The following is a 21,139-nucleotide window of genomic DNA, read 5'->3' as shown; positions in this document are numbered from 1 at the left end:
GGGAGGCGGTGGTGGATTTTGGTAGTGCCGGGGCGCTCCGCGGCAAAGCCCCGCGCCGCGTTCCGGCCGGCCTGCGCGGGGCCTGCCGGGGCGATGTAGGGGACATGCCCTGACCAGGCGGTGAGCGGACGGGCGCCGCCTGCGAGGGGGCAACTGCGCCAGGCGGCGGTTCGGCCGCAACCGGCGAGGCACCCGGTCGCCGCCGCTATGGCTGGGCCCGGCCTCTGGACGAGCATAAAGTCCCTGCTACGGCGGAGCGAGGACCCCTTGTTCCTGAACGACTCCAGTGCCTTTGACTTCTCGGACGAGGTGGGGGACGACGACTTCCCCAGGTTTAACAAGCTGCGAGTGGTGGTGTCGGACGACGCTTCGGAGGCGGCCCCGGAGACGCCGGTGAACGGGTCGGGCCCGGGCCTGCCGTCCGACGACGAGTCCCTGCTGGACCGGGACGTGGCTCTGCGCAACTGCCGGCCCGGCCGGCCCGACACCTGCACCAGCTGCAGCGGTCGGCGGGAGCGCTCCAAGCAGAGGACGGTGAAGAAGCGGCTGGCGCTTGCTGCCCTCCTTTACCTCCTCTTCATGACCGGGGAGCTCATAGGTGAGTCGGCCTGTTAACGGTGCTCCGGCCTTGGCTTTAAATGTTCACTACGAGGAGCCAGCTGTCGTTTAGAGATCAGAGAGATCAGCTGCAAGTTCGGAGAGTGAGACAGAGCAAGCCCACCTGTCTTTTCCATGCAAGAAAAGATTGAGGAATTTGCAGCTTCCCTTACCTGAATCTTACAAATCTTCCCGATAAAGCATAAAATCTGCACTTTTTTGTATGTCTAATGGCTTTTTATTTCTCCTTGTAGTGAGGGAGCAGTGGCATCTTTTACAGACATAAAGTTGAAAAATTTAATCTTAATGTTTTTTTTAATCACTGCCATAAGATCTTGCTGTGTTTGCAGCAGGAGAAGAGGGAAATACAGTTTATTGAGTGTGCTATTTGTCATAATGATAAAACTAATATTGGGAGGGTCTCTGCCCTTATTCACTAGATACAGTAATACACTCCATTACTTACAACTGAAGAGACAACTCCGGAGCTATCAATAACAATTCAGTCAAGAAGCCACTGTCTGTGCAACTTCCTGCTGTCCTGCTGTGCTCTGAGCTAGCATATGCACCCTGCAGACATAAATCATATGAACACAGTAAATGAAAATAATGTGTTTTTAAACACTTCCCATTACAACACAATAGAATAAAAAATATGATTAAATTATTTGTGGTTTTTTTTTTTTTTTGTTAGTACTTGTCAGAGATAAGGTGGGATTTTACCTGGGAATTTATTCCTGTATAAACATCTGATACTTGTTGGTCAGAAGGATGAATGTGGCGCTCAAGTTCAGCTTTTATTGTTTCCTCACCGAGGCATGCTATCAAATGCTGTGAAGGATGAAGAGAACCTGTGCATTACACAGCAGTCTGTAAAATACGCTTTATTTAATAGGCTATAGCAGCTTGAAATTAAGGGACATTTGAAGGTCCCTTGGATGCATAGAAGAACAATAGTTACATGTTAACACCTTAGCCATTATCTAATCATTTTAACAAACAATAGTATTTGTCTTTTAATCTCTGTTCACTTAGCAGTCGGTGTCTTGTTACCATCTGTCTTTTGATTACATCCATGCCCTTTAGTACAAAGTGTCTGTCTGGTGCTCCTTAACCTCCTGAAGAGTGCTGAAAAGCTGTTACCCACTTTCCCCTAATCAGAAGTATGGGGAGCATTGCACAAGGCCAGTACATTGATGTGTATGCTGAGCCAGGTCTTTCAGGCAACTATAACAATTAATTGCTTTTACATTGCTTTCATTTTAAGATACAATTCTAATCAGATTAATTATTTGCCATCATCCATCTCTTAAAAAAAAAAGAAGAAAAATCTCAACAAATCAAGTCACAAAAACTTACTGGAAGGACAGAGATGCCTTAGGTATGGTAACATGTGACCTACATCCTCCTCATCACCTGTGTAGATCTGGACAATAGTGACTGAAGATCTGACATTTGCTCGTGTGAAGTGAGCTTAGGCTCTTGGATCACATATCCTAGGAGAGCTGTGAATTGTTTCTTTCAAACAGAAACCCCTGCAAAATGCATAAGGAGTAAGAACCATTACTTGAGTATAAACAATAGAGTTTGCTCCATATATGTAGAAAAAAGACCCTAGGAGAAATGGTCCATTTTTTTGTAAAGCTGCACCAGTTTTATTTGGGACTTTATTTCAGAAACATGGGTTAATGGAAAAAAAAAAGGTGCTTTTGTCCTTCAGCATCTCTCAGTATGTGGTTAGTCATTAATACACTGCCACAATACATCAACTTATCAGGGATAAGGCAGTTTGCATCGAACCAGTTGCAGAGATCTGTATGTCTCCATTTGTCCCCTCGCTTCGTATTTCCCTCTGGCTGAGGGAAATCTCTGGCTGAGATTTTTTGTTCAGCATGAACTCTGCTAAATTTGATAAGCAACATAGTGTTGCATCTTGGATGTAGGCAACCTTTAGCATGAAAGAGATTTTGTTTGACTACATTCATATCAAGAGTTCTGACATATTTTGAATTTAGTTCATCTGAAGGGCCCCTTACTGAATAATATGTCTGAGCTGTTTGCAGCCTGATGCTGAGTACAGTAAGAGTGTATCTGTTACGGGCTTCAAATCCAATTCACTTTGTTGTTGACCTCTCCATAGCTGGTGCAGGGAGAGCTCCAGAAATAGTAAGCGTTGAGAGTAAAAATACTGTCTCATTACTGTCACATCATCTATTGTTTCTCTATTACAGCCAGGAGTTCTGCAGACTCAGCTCAGGGTGGCAGATTTGTCTGCACACTGTGTTAGTTGCATGGGCTCACCCCCCTCAGGTTTATGTGGCCTGTTTCATTATTTGGACACTGAGGCAGACAGGACTAAGGGCCAGACACATAGCATATCCAGGCATCCAGTTTCACAGAGAATAAATAGAGTACTTGGGTATCTCTGTACTTTTGTAGGTCTTGACTTGAATGACTTGTCATAGGGCAAGTAATCAGGAGCAGAACAAGTAATCAAAGATGGAGCCCTCAAGTTCTGACTCAGTGCCCCTACCTAATTTTCTTGCACTCCAGCCCTGTGTTGTCTTCTGGTTGGTTTCAAGTTCTGGAACTTCTAAAATTGACTGTAGCTCAGATATTTGGGAAAGTTTGTTCATATAGGGCATTTTAACTGGCTTCCTTCTGTAGTCTTTGACAGGTTTGATTTTCTGAGAAAATGGCAGAAGACTTTAAGAGATAATTAATTTGTTCAGTAAAAATGTTTCTGCTGTCAGTTCTGGATGTCAGGATGAAGGAAACGTCGTTTCAGCAGTTTATTTGTGAAATCTTGATTGGCATATTTTTTCCAAAGTATAGTCAAGTTCATTACTTCAGCCCACCACAGTGTTTCTGGTCAGATAACAGCTTACACTTTGTGGAACCATTTGACATCAAAAAAATGAAAAACATATTGTAAAGCCTGGTTAGCTTTTCTGACAGGGTTTTGATTTTTTTTCACTTATGTTTAGAGATTTCTAATTGATCCTTCTTGAGGAGGACTGTTGTCCTTCACAGGTCACTGAAAACAGTGGTAAGCCGTCAAGCTGTCTGTAAAAGTTAGAGATTTTTTTTTTTCCCAAGTTGTCAATGGTGTTTAAACAGCCCTTAGGCAGTACCTTTAACCAAGCAATGAACCGATACATTTGGAAACAGAGAACCTTTGAGTTGAATTTCATAAAGCTCCCTTATATTTTCTTAGTCTATGTGCTGCATTATGATTAGTTTCAGTACCTGAATTCCTTCTTTGTAATTTTATTTTTAAAGTCTTTAAACCTGAGAGGCTAGATGAAATGGAATTGACTCATCTTGGACTGAAGTGCTTCTCAAAATTAATACATGTAAATTAACACACATACTTTAAATGGTCCTACAGGTAAACTACTGAATTAAATTAAATGTTGGATATAAATGATTGTTTCTTCTGTGTTGACTATAGGAGAGGCTGAGTTGCACATTTGTAAGTAACATTTTGTTTTAATTGTGTGAGAACACAATTCAGAAAAGAAAGGCATTGCTCCTTTTACTCAAAAAATTGCTGAATTGCTAAATGTTAAAAGCACTATTTTTCAGCTGTGATGGCCTTTGGAAGATTTCAGTCTCAGAAAAATATAACTTAGAAACTTCTGAGCAACTGAAAGGGAGGGGATGAAGGGAAAGTAGCTAGTAATGGGGTCCATTTGGTAGTTACCCATGGTACAAGCAATACTATAGTATCAATTATACTGCTTGTGTTTAGCTGGGGAAGAGAGTGCAGCTCTTTCTGCAGGTGTGGAAGTACAAAGACCCAAAGGCACACATTTTATGACTAGTCTTGAAAGCAGTCAGCCAGTTGTGAATTTCCTTTTGCTATTTCTCATGGTCAGCCTCATCACTAAAACAGTTTTAGTTGTATACCTTTAGTCAAACATCAATTGGGACCAGGCTTGGCACACCAGCTGCGTGCTCTGCTCACTGGGATTTACAGGCTTAATGACAAGGTAAAAAAGAGAAACCAAATCATAGCTTAGCTGACACTGAAGATCTTTTCTGAGAAAATGGACTTATCGTCATGCATATGGAAGACAATGCAGCCTGTCCTCGATTTCCCTTTTGATAAGGGGTGCTTAAGAGAGAGGCTCATTGTTTAAATCTCTCACCCATCCAGTATCAGCATTAGCAGTGGAGTTGGAACTATGACATTATCCTTTGATAAGCTGAGGTTGTTTGTCTCAATGCAGCTCCTAATCAGAAGAAAAAATTATGATAATAACAAAGAAAAGTGTTGTGCAAGTGAAAGTCGTCGTCTGCAATGTATATATTGCCAGAATTTACACACCCATGCCAGGAGAGGGAATAATGAAGGTTAATTATAATGTAATAAAAAGGGGACTGAATTTCTGTCCCTGTCAAAATATTTAACAGATGTAGTTTATTAAAAGGATCAGCTGATTACACACATATGCAATTATATATAAAGTTACAAAACTGTTTTGGGCCTGATCTTGCAAACATGATGTAAGTAGTCTGTGTGAGAATAACAGGAATGAATCCTTTCTATATTGCCTTTAAAAGACAGCACACTTCACTGCTCTTGTAATTATGGTAGCTTTAAATTATAGCATGCAATTTTAATTGTAATGGCAAAACCCCCATGTCTAGTGATTACAAGAAAGGCTCTCATGCACTTAATATACTGCTCTGAAAATAAATAACTGTAAGCTGTGCCAAGAAGATGTTATCTACAATCATTAATTTCGTATGCCCTGACTTTTCCAACTTTGTTTTCAGGTGGATATGTTGCTAACAGTCTAGCAATTATGACAGATGCACTTCATATGTTAACAGACCTTAGCGGTATTATTTTGACCCTGCTTGCTCTCTGGCTGTCTGCAAAATCTCCCACAAAGAGATTCACTTTTGGATTTCATCGCTTAGGTATGTAAATATCAGCTTTTTGTATTTTAAAGCAACAACTGTAAAGATCACCTAATTTTGGAAGGATAGATAGATAGCAACAAACGGACAATTTGCTTTATGTTTAACCTGAACGTCCTTTCACTGTCCATTGTGGATCCACTACATAGGTTGTTGTCACAAGGGAATAAAAAATTAAATGTTTACATTTTAAACTTTGGTCAAAAGTGAAGTTTGATGGCAGAGTTTCAGTTACTGGGAGTGAGGAGAATCGATCTTTGTGGAACTGGGACTTAGCAGATGGAGAATTAAATTCTGAATTCATCTTCCATCTCAAAAAGGAAGGTTCAGGAATTGGATACACAATGATGTGGTAAATGTGACATCTTACAAATGAACCGTAGGCTAAAATGTTTTAAAAAGGTTCCCAGCAAGGACAAGGATGAATATGCAGTCATGTTTCCCAGCCTATCTACACTTGCTGAGCTGTTGCATTAGACAAGGCTCCTCAACACCTTTGTGCTTTGGAACTGAGCAGAAAAGGGACACATTCTTCAGTCACTCAGGGCTGTGCTACTGTTACTGCCTGCGTGACACACTGAAGCTTGTTCAGGTACGGGAGTTGTACATGTCAGTTTGTTGTTGTTCACAGCAGTTATTGCCAGTGCCCAGGGTTTGTGAAGTCCCACTGACTTCAGTAGAATTGTGACATGGGGAAAAAGGTCCTATTCAATGTGAAAAATGACACCTTAACCCAGAATGGAAGAGTTCTGTAGAGTGCATTACCAGAGACCAATGCCCTGCCAGAAGCTGCATAACTTGGTATTCTTATACTCTCCAAACCACATAAAGCAGAGGTCAAAATGCCCTGTGGTTCACAATACAGTAAGATACTTAGCCTCTGCCTGTTTTAGGTGTCCAGAAAGAGAAGTATAAGGAGAATTATGCACTAAACCTGAGAAGGATATTTCCAGGATTCATCACTTCATGTTTGGAAATCTAATTATGATAAAGGGATTTTTCATGTGGTTCCTAACTGAATATAATAATTTATAATATGCAGCTGCAGGTCTTGTAGACATTTTACCTAAATGTTTACATAAAGATTTATTTTCTATGAAACAGATAATTTCTAGTGTCACAGTTTGCTACTTCTGTTCTACACAAGGCATTTTGAAGTCTTCTGTAGTCATTATTTTCAGTTCTTATTTTGGCTGCTAGAACAGCGGTAGAATTCAACAGCTCCATCAGTCCTAGTCATTTGTCATCAGTTAGTCACTAATGCATGAATGTAGCTCTGTACGCTAGCAAAGATCTTTGGGGCTTTAGCAAGAAAGCATTAACAATGCCAGCATTTCCCATTACAAACTTTTCTTTCAAGAAGTTTTAATTTTGCAATGGAAGCTCCTCTAATACTGAAACCTGACCTTCCAGGTATGCCCCTGGCATTTGCTCAGATTCTTCAGAAGGAGAGGGTTAAACCCTATTTAGAAATCATTCTAAGTAGTTTATATGCCTTTGTAATTTTTCTAATACCTTGAACATGCCATGGCCTATCTGAAAGCAGAAGTTAAGAAAAATAAGAGAAGCTCACTTAACCATTCAAATTTTACTCAGTTATGTAAATTTTCACTAACTTTTCAATTGACTTTACAAACACAAATCCCCAAAGATTCCTGCCTCCTCACTTTGGCTATATTTCTTTCTTCCAGTTTTTTAAAGTCACATTTGTGAAATGTATCTTCGTGATTTTAGGTACCTAGTCTGAATGCCATGGCCTGAGGGCCCTGTTTCATATATGAGTGAATGCTGGCAATGGAACAAAACTGCTTCTAGGGTGTATTCACTGCAACACATATTACCAAATAACCTATATTTAAGAAGCTTGTCAGCAAGTAGTATGAACTCAACAATACCTTGAATTTCATGAGAGAGGTGTTAAAAATGATAGAATGTTAAAAATAGGGTACAGATTGATCATCTGCCACGTATAAAATGTGCAGCATTTGTTTAAAGCTGGGAATATGTACAGCAACTGTCTTATTGCAGACCTGCTTTGCATTAAGTTTCAAGATAATCTACCCATACACTAAGCAAGAAAACATAATGAACAGCGTTTCTCGTTTTCATTATCACTTTTGTCTGCAGAATGCTGAATTTTCAACCCCCTTCCAATAAACACTGTAACAGATCTATTAGTTGTCTAGTCAATTTCCAGAAGGAAATTGGCACTAGTTTTCATTTATTTGAATTCTATTTGAATATATGATATATATGCTCCATCTTCAATTTTATTCCATTTTCAGTGGTGAAAAGGAAGCGGACAGATTCAGAGTGGCTTAATAAAAATGAAGACAAAATAATGGAAATTGCAGTCATGTCTAAAAAGGGTTATATTCTTGAAGCCAAAAATAGTTCTGTTTGACTACCAAGTAGAAATACCTCCTCAGCAAGACACTGAACAGATTTAAGCATAGCTCTGGAACCTGGCATTTTTCCATTGCTGCCAAGGCAATGTCAGCAATGACAGAATCAATCAGTCCACTGAGTTAGTGCATATATAGTTCATGTCACATGAAAGATTTCAGCACAAATCTACGATGCTGACATGACAATGACTCTGTGAAAGAAACTGCAAGGAAAACATTGGTTTTGGTTGCAGAAAACGTGGGTTTAGATTGTTAAACCACAATGTGTTATTTCTCTGGTAAATGCTAATGTGCTATGGCTCCACCGATTTTTTTAAAAGGCATTCTGGAAAACCTTCTAAGCAATGTATTGGGTATTTTTTTTAAGGCAGTTACCTTGAGTAATCTACCTGCTTGTATGGGTATGTCTACCACTTGCATGGGTATTTCTAGGCTTTTTATGTTTCTCTGAACTCATCTGAGATTGTGACAGTTGCCTCTCAGAGCCTTGTTACTGCCTGACAATGCTGGTACTCATCCAGGCGTTGGCACATCTCTGAACAGCTGAATGCGTTGGTGTGCATTTCTTCTCCCATGTCATTTTAAAAAAATCAGTGTGTGGAACAAGTGATTTTGGTGATACTAAAATGCTTATATAGCTGGATTCCAACCCAAACCATTCTATGCATTTTACAGTAATTGTCACTAAATAAAATTAAAGTAGTTCTGCCTTGCAAAAGATACCTTCTTCAGTAACCAAAGTTGTAGTACCCACTGACAGGTTGAAAGCAGATGAGACAATTCTTCGATTAGTATTCTTAGATCAATGGTACAGTCAAAAGTAGAATTTTGCCCTTATTGGGGAATAAATCAGAGCAACACATGTGGAACAACCATGGCAATTCCAAGTAAACTAATTCAATTCTGAATTCACATAGGAATGCTAAGATACCAGTAATCCACTTGGCAAGCAGCAGTAATGAGTATTACGCAGAATGATTACAGATTGGCTGTGTATTTACATGCAGTACAGTAGAGCTAGCTTTAAGGTTCTCTCAGTTCTTTTTGTAAAGCCCTGTATTAACTCACTTATAACCAAGACAGTCTTTATAGTAGGACCTTAAAACTGTAGCATGGATGACTCCCCCTCAGGTTTATCTCTGCTGTTACCAGCCCAATTTCATGACTTGCAGGCAGCACTAAGGTCCCAGCCCATAAAATATTCAGGCCTATTTATTCTCAAATCAGAATAGCAGGAACCTTGAAGAAAGCTGTAATCATATTCCACAGATGTAAATGTCAGTGGAAGGTGCAGGCTGATGAAACACTAGTTTTTCTTTCTAATTTTCTCTTAATTTAGATGAATGTGTTCTTTTGAAAGTCCCTGCCAATCACCCTATACCCAAATGTTGGTCATAACATTTATTTTTGTGAAATAGGAGTGTTTGGTAGACATTCGATAACATTGAACCAGCATATTACAGGAATACAGAAACTTAAATTAAGCAGCTCTTCCTAGTTGAAGTCTGCAATCCATAATGTTTATGTACACATACGTCAAGAAGCTTAGGAGTAATATGTCCAACAAGTTTGTACTGTTCACTTTCTTAATATTTTTGTAATTGTTTCTTCATCCTAAATACAAAAGAATATTTTAAGTAATTTCTAAATCCAGCTTAATACTGTGGACACTTGAAATCAAACTTTCTCTTATTTGTAGATGGGCTGGTGGTGTTTGACATCATATATCTTTTGCTTTCCTGGACAAGAACTTTATGAATTCTCAGGCAAAAGCCCTAGGTTGTCTGAAAAAGACAGTCATTGCTTGTACAGAACGTTTCAGAGAAAATATAATTTGAGGGATATATGCTGACATGTAATGGAATTTGTTAGAACAAACTCTTATTTGTTTATCCTACTCTACGAGTTTTATTTACTGCACAACTTGTTAGCTGTGTATTAGGGTAATAATGGTCATAAAATAGTTAATAAAGGTTCTGTCCATACTCTAGTTTGGAAGTAGAAACAGAACTGAGACTCACTTTCGTAATGATGTTTCCTTTCTGTTTGCAGAAGTATTGTCAGCCATCATTAGTGTATTGCTGGTCTATATCCTTATGGCATTCCTCTTGTATGAAGCTGTTCAAAGAACTATCCATATGGACTATGAAATAAATGGCGATATCATGCTAATTACAGCAGCTGTCGGTGTTGCAGTTAACTTAATGTAAGATCTCCCTTTGTCTCCATTAACACTCATAAATATATTTCTGATAAGCTGCCAATTCATTCATGGCCTGTAACTTTCTCATAGGATGTAATTTTGCTGGACCTCTTAATTTTCATAAGACAAGAATTGATACTGAGTATTGATTTTTCAATTCTTTGGTTTAAAATGAAGGAAAAAAAAGGCAACAACTAAAGCCTATTTCTTGGAGTGTTTTTCTTCTTTCATTTTCAGAATGGGTTTTTTGCTGAATCAGTCTGGTCACCTTCACTCCCACTCCCACTCCCACGCTCACTCTCATGTACCTCAGTCAAACTCTCCTACCAGAGCCCACAGCAGCAGCCATGGGCACAGCAGCCTTGCCGTGAGGGCAGCATTTGTACATGCACTTGGGGACCTGGTGCAAAGCATTGGTGTGCTTGTAGCTGCGTACATCATACGCTTTAAGGTAAGGAGTGGCTGGGCTTTGAGGCAGGGGGGAGTTTTTGTAGTTTCAGCTCTGGTGATGAAATGAGAAAGCAACTTGTTCTTGTAAATTATATGAAAAAATACTTTGTGGTATTCTATTATAAGCTTCATGCATTCATGCAAAATAAGCAAATGCTACCTCTATTATGTATTTTGTAACTATTCAAACCAAAAAATAAATATTTGTGGAAGTTGGAGCTGGAAGTAATTCCATTTTCTCCATAACGTTTTTATAAGTGAGCTTATTTCCATATGAACTTCCCTTGCAGCCAGAATACAAGATTGCTGATCCTATATGTACATACATATTCTCCATACTGGTGGTTTTGACAACAGTTCGAATTCTGTGTGATACAGGAGTCATTATTCTGGAAGGTAAGATCTCTGCACAGTCTGCAATACTTTTCATGTCAAATGCCAGTGGGCATTGACGCTTCTTTGATGTTACAATCACTGTCTCTAACAAAGCAGGTTGTGTCTGGAGACCTGTTTATCTTCCTGATGCTTTAGTCTGTTGGGTTTTGATGGCTTATCTAAGTTTCAGCACTCTTTAGGTGTCTTTGACCTCTGCCAAAATTATGCCAGTCCTAGATAGCTATACTCACACTTTACCTTCAGGAGATGGTAAAGTGAAATGTACAGAATTTTTTGTGTGTCTGCAGTGGCTATCAGCTAAACCAAGTGAACATTTGCCTGGACTCAGCTGCATGCTTCCACTTTAATTATAAAGTAAAAGCTGTAATCAAGTTGCCTACACAAATACATGGCTCCAAAGGATCTACTGCTAGCTGTTGCCAGAAAGTGCATTCTGGATGGGACAATTTACACCGCAATTCCTGTACAACTTCTATATCCATATGTGACTTAATAAGCATATTTCTCTCTATTAATAACCTGGAAGTTATTAACCACTTCCAATGGCGCAAATTCTAAATTCTTTTGCCATTGAGATGTGTCGTGACATTTTAAAGTACACTGAGAACTTGCTGAAGACAGAACTAATTTTATTTCATGTTTGGTGTCACAGGAGTTCCAAGGCATTTAAATGTGGATCGCATTAAGGAAGACTTGATGAAAATTGAAGACGTTTATTCTATAGAAGATTTAAATGTTTGGTCTCTCACTGCAGGAAAAACAGCTGCCATAGTCCACTTGCAACTAGGTAAGCTACTGTATAGCATTATCCTAAATGAAATCTAAGTGTGATAACCCCCCTACAACTTTCTCTTCATATTGTTATTTAATTTGAACCAGAAAATACCATTATGGGGGGAAAAAAATCTAATACATCTGGTTTTGTACAGCACGGTATAGAACCTGTTGGCCCAGAAAGACACAGTGTAAATGAAAATTGTGCAAAGGAGATAAAGTCATACTGAAATATCCAATACAGATTCTTTGGCTAGAAGGAAAAAACCCAGAAAAGTTTCAGAAATTCCCTTCTTTATCCAGGGAAAGACAGAGTGAAGTTCTAATGTGGGAAAACTTGACATTTGAAAAATAAATGTTTTGCCAAAACATGCTGATTTAGACATCTAGCAGTACCATGAATCTTCTTAGTAAGAAAGCTCAGTTTTGGGGTAAGGCATGGGTGGGGGTGTCTAACACATTCAGTTTTAGAAAGGTGTAGTTAGAGGATATAGACCTAATGGTGTAAGATAATATAGAGAGGCTACATAGTGACCACAGAACAATATTAAATTAATAAATGAGTGTGAACAAAGATGGTTGTAGTTGGTAACACTGTGATAAATTTGAGAACATATAGATTGTCCAGGTTTCCTGAGGTGTGAATTCTATTAAGGATTTTCTTGATTTTCCAGTTCCTGGTAGTTCATCTAAATGGGAGGAAGTTCAGTCCAAGGCCCGGCAACTGCTGCTGAACACATTTGGAATGTACAAGTGCTCTGTCCAGCTTCAGAGTTACAAACAGGAAATGAGCAAAACCTGCGCAAGTTGTCAGAGTTCCAGTGCCTAATTTCGTATGTTTTGGGAACTGCTGCCTTATTCTTTATCTTGTAGTCAAAGACTGAGAGCAATAAATGCAAAATGAAAATGATTGAATAGAAACCATTAATATGTGGATTTGTACCATTTAACATGCAGCAGGGAGAACTGGTGCTGCAAAAAGTGCAGTGGTTGTCCTACAGAACTTGTATTTCACTTCCTCCCTTGTACTAGTTTATTCAATCTATTATGATTTTGAGACAAAGCTATTTTGAGATTATTGTTTACAAAATGCGACGTGGCTCTGCAGATACCTCACAACTTACAGTCCACTATTGTCCTTCAGTAACTACGTACCACAAAGTATCCACACTCCAAATGGAGCATCAAGTATTCAGTATTTTGCTTTAAGTCTAATGCTGATCATGCCAGAGTTCTATAAGATGTCATGATCCCTGAATTCATTATACAGTATTTTTGCGATAGTAACTGTCATACAGTATTTGAAACTGTAATGTATACAGTGCTAGTTGAATTCTTCTGGAAACTGGCTCTTTGGAGGCACTGCAAAACACAGAATTTGCTGTACCCAGATCAGAAAGTTAGCTTTAATCTGGGCATTCAGAGATCCAGACGGGAAGATCATTGCCCAGACTTTTGGTGTTTAACTAGAGACCCAACACTGGACCCAAAGTGTTTGAAGTCATCAATTATCTTGAGAGTATTTTAGAATAGGGTTTATAAATTAGGTTATTTATTTCATGAAGTTTTGACTTGTAAAATGAATTTATTATTCATAATCTTGAATGTCTGAACCAACATTTGATTCACATTAAAAGGCCAGTTGATTAGCATGCATTCTAATTCCAATTAATAAATGTCCTGTAATTGATAATTTTTTTCATTATTGTTTTGTTTTAAAGAGAAAGTCAGATGATAGAAACTATGCTTGATGTGGAGATACTCTCCAACACAATCAAAAGACATGCAAAATACATGCAGCTAATAGAAAAGTGGGGAGCAGAAGTTTTAGATCAGCACTATTGCCTGAGTCACAGATCTCTGACCTTTTCATCTTTGCTTTGAGCACAGTATGGCAATGTACTGACAGGAATGCCACTGCAATAGCAGTTCCTGCTACTTATCTTTATGAGTAAAGCAAAATCCAAGCAAGCTCAGTAATCTAGTGGTGTTGGACAACAATATCCTAACAACCTACAGAAGTGGAAAGGCCTTTTCTTGTTTATAGAGGGATGAGGCAATTTGAAAAGACTATTTATTCATCTGGATACCTCAAAGTCCACAAAACTCCTTACTCTCACATGGAATCCCTGTACTTTGAATGTACACAGGATGATAAAACCCGACACTAAGCTACCATACACCTTCAAGCTCAGATTTACAGCTGCTTCTGAGGTAATTTGCACTGAAGAAGCCTAAGGGCAACAAGAATATGACCAGCAAAGTTCAGAGGATGGGAGGAACTTCGCTTCAAATATTTTTTTGCTTATTCTGTACATTGTTCTTTATGCAGATCTTCCACTGACATCACAAGTAGTTCTCTTTGTGGATCAGAAAGAAAAATTTTTGCCCAATAATGGATATTGTGATACTTAGCCATCTATACCTAAGCTATTGTCTGTTTTGAAACTTGCTATCATTTCACATACTCATCAGGCTGTTGGTTAACAATCTTGGCTTCTTTGGTCCCCTTTTTTGGGGTGGGGGTTCATATTATCAATTTTTATTGGTGAAAACTGACAGCACAGTATTAATTTGGACAAAGTGCACGTAACACTGGATTATGTCTGTATGCTTTCTGTCAAGAAATGGGAACTCTTCAGTACAGCATGGGAGCATGTACAGCTCAGAGGCAAAGTAGCACTGTACTTGGGAAGTTAATGCTTCAATACAAACATTATCATTAATTAAGCCATATCACATGTCATGAAAAATGGGTATCCCCATCCTTACAAACTTACTGGAAAATAAACATACCATAAACAATCAACAGGTATTTTGCACATACTGATACTCAAATAGGTTTTAATTAAATTGGGGGTTACAATTGATGTAATTAGAAGTTGAGGTACAGTAGATATGTATTGTATTTGGAGTTTTTTAGTAATTTACTACACATTTGTTTAATTGAAGAAAAAGGTGTGTTGCTTTATTGTGGGTTTTATTAAATCAATTATTAAAATTCACATTGTTGTCTTATAAAATATTTATTTGTATTGCTCTTTCTTGTCATCATCTTTGATTCTTACAGCAGCTGTGTTTTGAAGTGCCTGAACACTGAAGCTTGACTCAGTTTGGAGATGCTTTATATAGAATATATAAATATAGAATATATAGAATATATATAGAATATATAATATATAGAATATAAAGCATCCCTTTTTTCTCCCTCTTTAGTCCAAACACTTTTACGTCTTATTTCGCACTTAATAATTGCACAGATGGACAGAGTGTGGTAAAGGATCAGCCATAAAGCAACTGGCAAAACATTTTTAAAACCTCACATTCACCCTTGAGGGGCCCTTGTTATCAAGTTCTGTAGGCTGGGAAGAGATAAAAAGCAATAGAAGATGAAATGAGAAGAAAAAAAGAATCAGTGCTCAGGGAGACTCTGAATCGTATGTTGCCTGTTTTAAGGTCTAACTAAACTTGCATATGAATGTATATGCCTACATCTAATCCTTTTCTTCTATGAATTACTTAGGGCACAGGTTGTCTGTCACTGCCCATTTTAGAGCAAGAATTCAGCGTTCTTCTGAATCTGCTATTAACATCAAAGGAATAAGCATATTATAATTTTTAATACTCCAAGTGATGGAATAAATGAGCACAATAGAACTATAAAAATGACCAAGTAGAAATAGTGCGCTTACTTATAAGGACAGAGAAACACTCAGAAAGCAATATTGAATTGCAAGCAAACTACCAGCAATTTATGATCAAGTACACAATAACAGTACTCTGGAAGCATAAGAGCCTGTAAAAAAAAAAGACAAATTATTTTCATAGGCATTGCAAGGTAATTTTCAGTATAAGAGGAAAGGGGCTTTAGTATAAATAACATCGAATGGCTTTCCAAGCAGCTCTCCAGCACAGATTATTTCACGTGGCTCTCACTGACTAACCAGTTGAAATTTTGTAAAAATTCTGCCACTTCTAACAGTTTACATTGGGAAGAGATTTTAATCTCTAATCACCACCCATCCTTTCTCTGAAGCACAGATACAGCTTTGATGACAACATACTCATATGAGTCAATAAAGCACTTCAGTAGACTGCAATCACTCACATCCCACTCTTTTGTTCTGAAATATCCTAAGAAAACTGGCAGAAATCTATTTTGTTTATGAACGTTTTCCTTAATTCTGTTGAGGCTTTTGTTTTGCCTTTTTTTTTCTGTCCAAAGTTGTGTTGACATTTAGTCTTTTCAATACCAGCAGCATTTCTTTCTACATGCACAGAATTACCATTTCAAATGTCGTATCTGAATCTGGTCTTCAGTTATTTTACTACTGTACAAATCTTTGATTTCTTGCACAATCACTCCCAATGGGCACAATGACTAAGAAAAGCAGTATGCTGGCATTTGAGGGTAGTTTTTTTTAACATAAAGCTAAAATATCCAAAAGACATGCACCAACTAATGAGTGGTAAGTCTTTTGTTCTGGTATTTTGGCTGGATTTCATGAGGAAGCTGCATTGATGCTGCATAGAGCAGGGCTGCTAAGTATTATTTATCTCTACAGATACTACAAAAATATAAATGAACATACATTGTTGGGTAATTAGACAGGATACATACTGCAGCAGCTTCCTAGACTCCAGTAAAAGAAGTCCCCTTGAGGTCTCAAGGGGAGGGGGCAATCCTCTGTAAATAACCATCTCATTTCCTTCTATCCATTCAAAATAGCATTGACAAGATGTTTTTCCATGCTGTTTACTCCAAGCACATTCAGTCATTCCAGGAGTTAGCTCACCTAGTCATGTTTAATCAGCACTTTGCATTGTGCCACTGCTCTTCACCTTTCTTGTACTTTACCCTCTTCACAATATGTCCAACTTGCACTTGCTGCTTACGTGATCACAAGCACCTTCTCTTGAAGCACGGTGTGAAACACCCCCAAATGATTTGCAAGGCCTGTTCTATTCAAACACGTCCAAAGTCCATTTCCTCTGTGATCTCTAGATGAAAAAAATGTTCTAGACACAGAGTTGCTAACAATAACTAACTTGAAAGCCACGAGATTCTCTTTCTACCTTAGCATACCAAAATAAATGTCTTCCACCTTTCCCACCCTTAATCGCTCTAATCCCCTTTCCATCCTCCTCATCGTTGTAACAAATCATGCAGGGTGCTCACTGACACCATGCTCTGGAGCTGACAATCCTTCTGTACTACTTTTCTCAGTTTTCCATGGCTGAATCCTCTGGGAAGGATCATAAATGCTCTTCATTTGGTGACATACCTGACTTTTGAAGATGTCAGAATAAATATTGATCCTTTCCAACCTAACCCTAACCCTGACCCTAACCCTAATTCCTCACCCTAAACCTAAGACTGCCTTCTATGTTTACAGTAAAATAATACATCCAAATCCGTATTTTTGCTCTCTTATCTCTGTTTTCCTTTTCTCCATTATGTTCTTTTTTTTTTGTTTGTTTCAGTACCACACAATTTGAAAACAACTAGTGCTAAATGTACAGGACAAAACAACTTAATTACTTTTATTATAGTTATGAAGCATTTCCACCTTTTATGGCATCAATTTCTGTAGGGAAAAAAAAAAAAAGCCTTTTTGTAAACACAGGCATAATTCTATCCTTTATGATTACCTTACTATTACACCTGAAAAGATAAGTTGTTTTTCCAGGATTGTGACTAGGGAGTACATGAAGGTAAAAGGAACCAGTCAATGCCATCTGTCCAGACTATGTTTCACGTTAAACTGTGTACTGATATAAACACAGATTTTTGATTCAGCTGATGTATACATAAAAGCAGACAGATGGCAAGCAGACAAAAAGTTTGCTTTTATCTCAGGTGCATTAAGAGCACCAAAGTCCCTGCACTCTTCCTATTTCTTTTTCCCAGAATACACACAAAGAAATTATCTAATACATCTCTAAATAAATTGAGGAGACTTAAACATATAAAACCAGTTATTTAATTCTAGTAGCAGACCTTTTAAATTCAAATAGAATTTTTAAGTAAACAAAAGAACAGGAACATTTTCATAGTTAAAATCATGCTACATATTTGAACCCGATATACAATTACTCTTGAATTCTTTATAGATTTCATGTGTTCCTTTTTCCAAGCCCACTGTAAGAACAAGACTGACATAAAATCTATGGCAAATGCTCCCCACTCTGACCTGTCAGCATTCAAGGCCTTTCCCGAATTTATCACAAGGTGGTGCACTTGTCCTGGCTTTAATAAAGAGTTGCATACTGAGTAAAACTAGAGGCTTCCACACGTCAAATTAATAGATTTTATCATAAATGTTTAAAATGTCTTATTTATAAGTAAAAAAAAAAAAAAAAGCCTTAATTTTTCCTAAGGATAACAAAGAGGATTTAACTTTATACTGGATGCAATTCAGAGAGGCACACATGTAGCTCAGATTTGCTAATCGATTACTGGGAAGGACTCAAGAGACTTCTTAAAGACATATACAGGTAAATATCATGGAATACAATGCTCAAATGCCTCCCTCCAGTTCCAGGTGTGTAATAAGAAATTATATGAATGGAAATTGTTGTGACTATAGGAATCTGAAATGCCATCAGAACAAATTATATTCATCAATGTAAACAATGTAAGTTATCATGAAAGCCCTTTGTGTGAAAATAAGTATTGCTTCTTTGGGATGCTGAATTAATGTTTCCAGGGTAACACATACTTCCATCTGCAATATTCATGACTGTCTGATATATAGGATCTGATGACAGTTTCAATCAAAAATATACACTAAGCAAAGTAATTTTGTTTCAAAACAGTCAGATACAATTATAAATGTAGAATATAATTGTGTTCATACTCTGCAATTGCTAGTTTAATGTTGTATTTTGATCTAGCTGAACAGGCTTCACAGAGAGAAAATACAGATGACAGAGGCTGAAGAACTCATGACCACAACTTCCTTCCAGTAAAACCTTTCATTTCTCCAAGCTGTTAAGCAAGTCTGTATTTTCTAAGCTTCTGCAGAAGACACGTACCTTTGACTGGAAACAGAAATTGCCCAACTAGTTACACACACTGTTTTCTTTCTGCTTAGTTATTTCCTTTAAATAGAACCTATGTGGAACAAATTATGATGATTTTCAGGCAGCCTGCTGGTTGGACTTGCCATGGAGCAAAGGTCAAGTCATATAACAGAAAATTTGAATGAAAGTAACATATCAAAAGTTCAAGAGCCATGTGCAGTAAGCTGTAAATGGATGTATGTTTTAGATATGCTCACTTGTGGATAGCTTATACTGTACCTATTAACTGTCTTTGTAAAGCAGCAAAGAAAGTAGAATATTATTCTTCCACACTCATTTGAAGTTTCTCTGAAGGAGGAGTTGATGGAAGAGGTTGTCCTTAATTTTAGTTGTCAGAACTAGAAGGCAGCAGTTCACAGAGCAGGAGTAATAACAAAATCAAATGCTACTAATGAGTCTACCAACTGCTATAGTTAGAAAGGCCATTCATACTGCTGTGGTTATTTCTCTTTTAAGAGAGTTCATATTTTGTTAATGATACAAGGTGTGTTTGTGTTTGAAAAAGGAAGGAGGGAAGAAAACAGACAAAGCCAGATCATGTGAGTACTGCAGATAACAACTGGAAAACTTTAGATTCCATACAGCCAAGGATGGAGCATACTAATATTTGTGGACCAAATCGTGGTGGTCACAAAAGAAATCAGTACTAAATTAGTTTACAGATTGCAGCATTAGTCTATCTGTTGTGCAATTCAACTAGGATGTCTGGTGACTGATTGTGCAGTAATTTTTCTCATAAGCATGTGTGTTTTACCCATCTAGACCAAACCCACATGCATACATTTGAGTTTTGCCTCCCAACTTCCTTCTTTGTTGGGTTGCCATATTTTATCTGTTCCATGAAGAAGAAAGAAGTCCAAGATGTTATCTTAGTGTTTGATTGACATTGTTTCAACAAATATTCATCTATAACTACAGGAATAGCTTTGTGCTTGAGTATTCCTTATTCCTTTTTGAGGAATGTATGTTACATCTGTGGTATAGCCAACCAGCCAACTGTGAGGATTTCTAAAAACAGATAGAAAGGTCAAGCAGTGTGGTTCTTTATTGAGTAAATCCACCTATGACTTTAGTGATAATTTTGTTTATTTAAAGCACTTGCCCACAGAGGGTGTATGCCTTTGTCCTTTATGCCTATCAACACGTACCTCAACCCAAAACTTCCATGTATCAACCTGTTTTGCATACCACAAAAGCTTCCTCTTTGCACTAATACACATACAGGAACTTGAGCAAAGACATACCCTATTCATATGTGGTTTTATTTCTTGTAAGAAGACAGAGAATTAAAAAAAATATATACATAATCACTACACGTTTTCTTAGATTAGTTTAGATTAGCCTCCTGGAAATCAGTATAAAACCATTCTTATAACTTAAACTGACATTAAAATTATGGCTAAGAGTTTGGCAGTGAGGCCATGAACAGAGCTACAAGTCAGTATGACTAGGATTTTGCTGTGCATTTCTGCTTTGGGGTAGTAAAGAGGAGTCTTTAATGCAAATTCTGATTTTTGACCATAGCATGTTTCATTCAAAGCACTTAGCAAGAGGAAAAAGAAAGGCAAGATAATGCTAGTGTATAATTTAATAATGCTAACAGCATTTGTAGCATGATGCTAAGTGATTAAAAAAAGATTCGTGCTTTACTGAATTGTAAAATGTCATACAGCAGGAGGGAGAGGCATCATTAAATGAAACATTCTTAACAGCTTGAATAGGAAACCAACTTTCCCTTTGTTTTGATGCAGTGAATCAGTGATTTATTACAAGTAGATGAATTTGCTTTTCTTTGGCAAGCTGATAAGATTTTCCTGTTACTACCAGGAATTACAACTAGTCTGAATTTTCTGCATTTATTTCCTTGTTCATGCAGCAGCAGTATCAAGTCTGAAAAAGAATGGTGTTTATTAGTTACCTGCCTACTGCTGTGGTAGTTTTAGGCTATACCTTTAGAACATAGGCACAGTGGGATTTTGGAGATTGCACATTCCTGGATACAGTCAGATTGTGAAACCTCTTTATGATGTGACTCGAAAGAGAAACAGTTTACAGCGGGGTCCTGAGCAACAATCAGCCTTTGATCAGATAAAGTGAGAAGTAGCCCATGCAATGGGTTTGGGACCCGTTAGAACTGGTCTGGACATTAAGAACATTCTGTACACAGCTGCAAAGTGAGAAAGGTCCAACCTGGTGCTTATGGCAAAGAGCTCCAGGTGAGACACGCAGACGTCCTCTTGGTTTCTGGAGTTGTGGCTACAAAGACTCAGAGGCAAATTATACTCCAACAGAG

At 37.9% G+C, this 21,139-nt stretch overlaps 1 protein-coding gene across 1 annotated transcript; it reads left to right on the top strand.

The window, feature by feature from the left end:
• Positions 1–207: 207 nt before the first annotated feature.
• Positions 208–12,722, top strand: SLC30A4 (solute carrier family 30 member 4). Its single transcript, XM_054387950.1, has 7 exons — positions 208–598; positions 5,383–5,529; positions 9,990–10,143; positions 10,378–10,591; positions 10,881–10,986; positions 11,639–11,773; positions 12,435–12,722. Exons 1-7 carry the CDS (start codon positions 208–210, stop codon positions 12,587–12,589), a joined length of 1,302 nt encoding a protein of 433 aa, XP_054243925.1. The 3' UTR covers positions 12,590–12,722.
• The last annotated feature ends 8,417 nt before the right edge of the window (positions 12,723–21,139 follow it).

This window comes from Indicator indicator, chromosome 16, assembly GCF_027791375.1.
Source record: "Indicator indicator isolate 239-I01 chromosome 16, UM_Iind_1.1, whole genome shotgun sequence".
NCBI classification, from domain to species: Eukaryota; Metazoa; Chordata; class Aves; order Piciformes; family Indicatoridae; genus Indicator; species Indicator indicator.
Note: the sequence above shows the minus strand (reverse complement) of the source record. Positions and strands in the feature narration are given on the sequence as shown.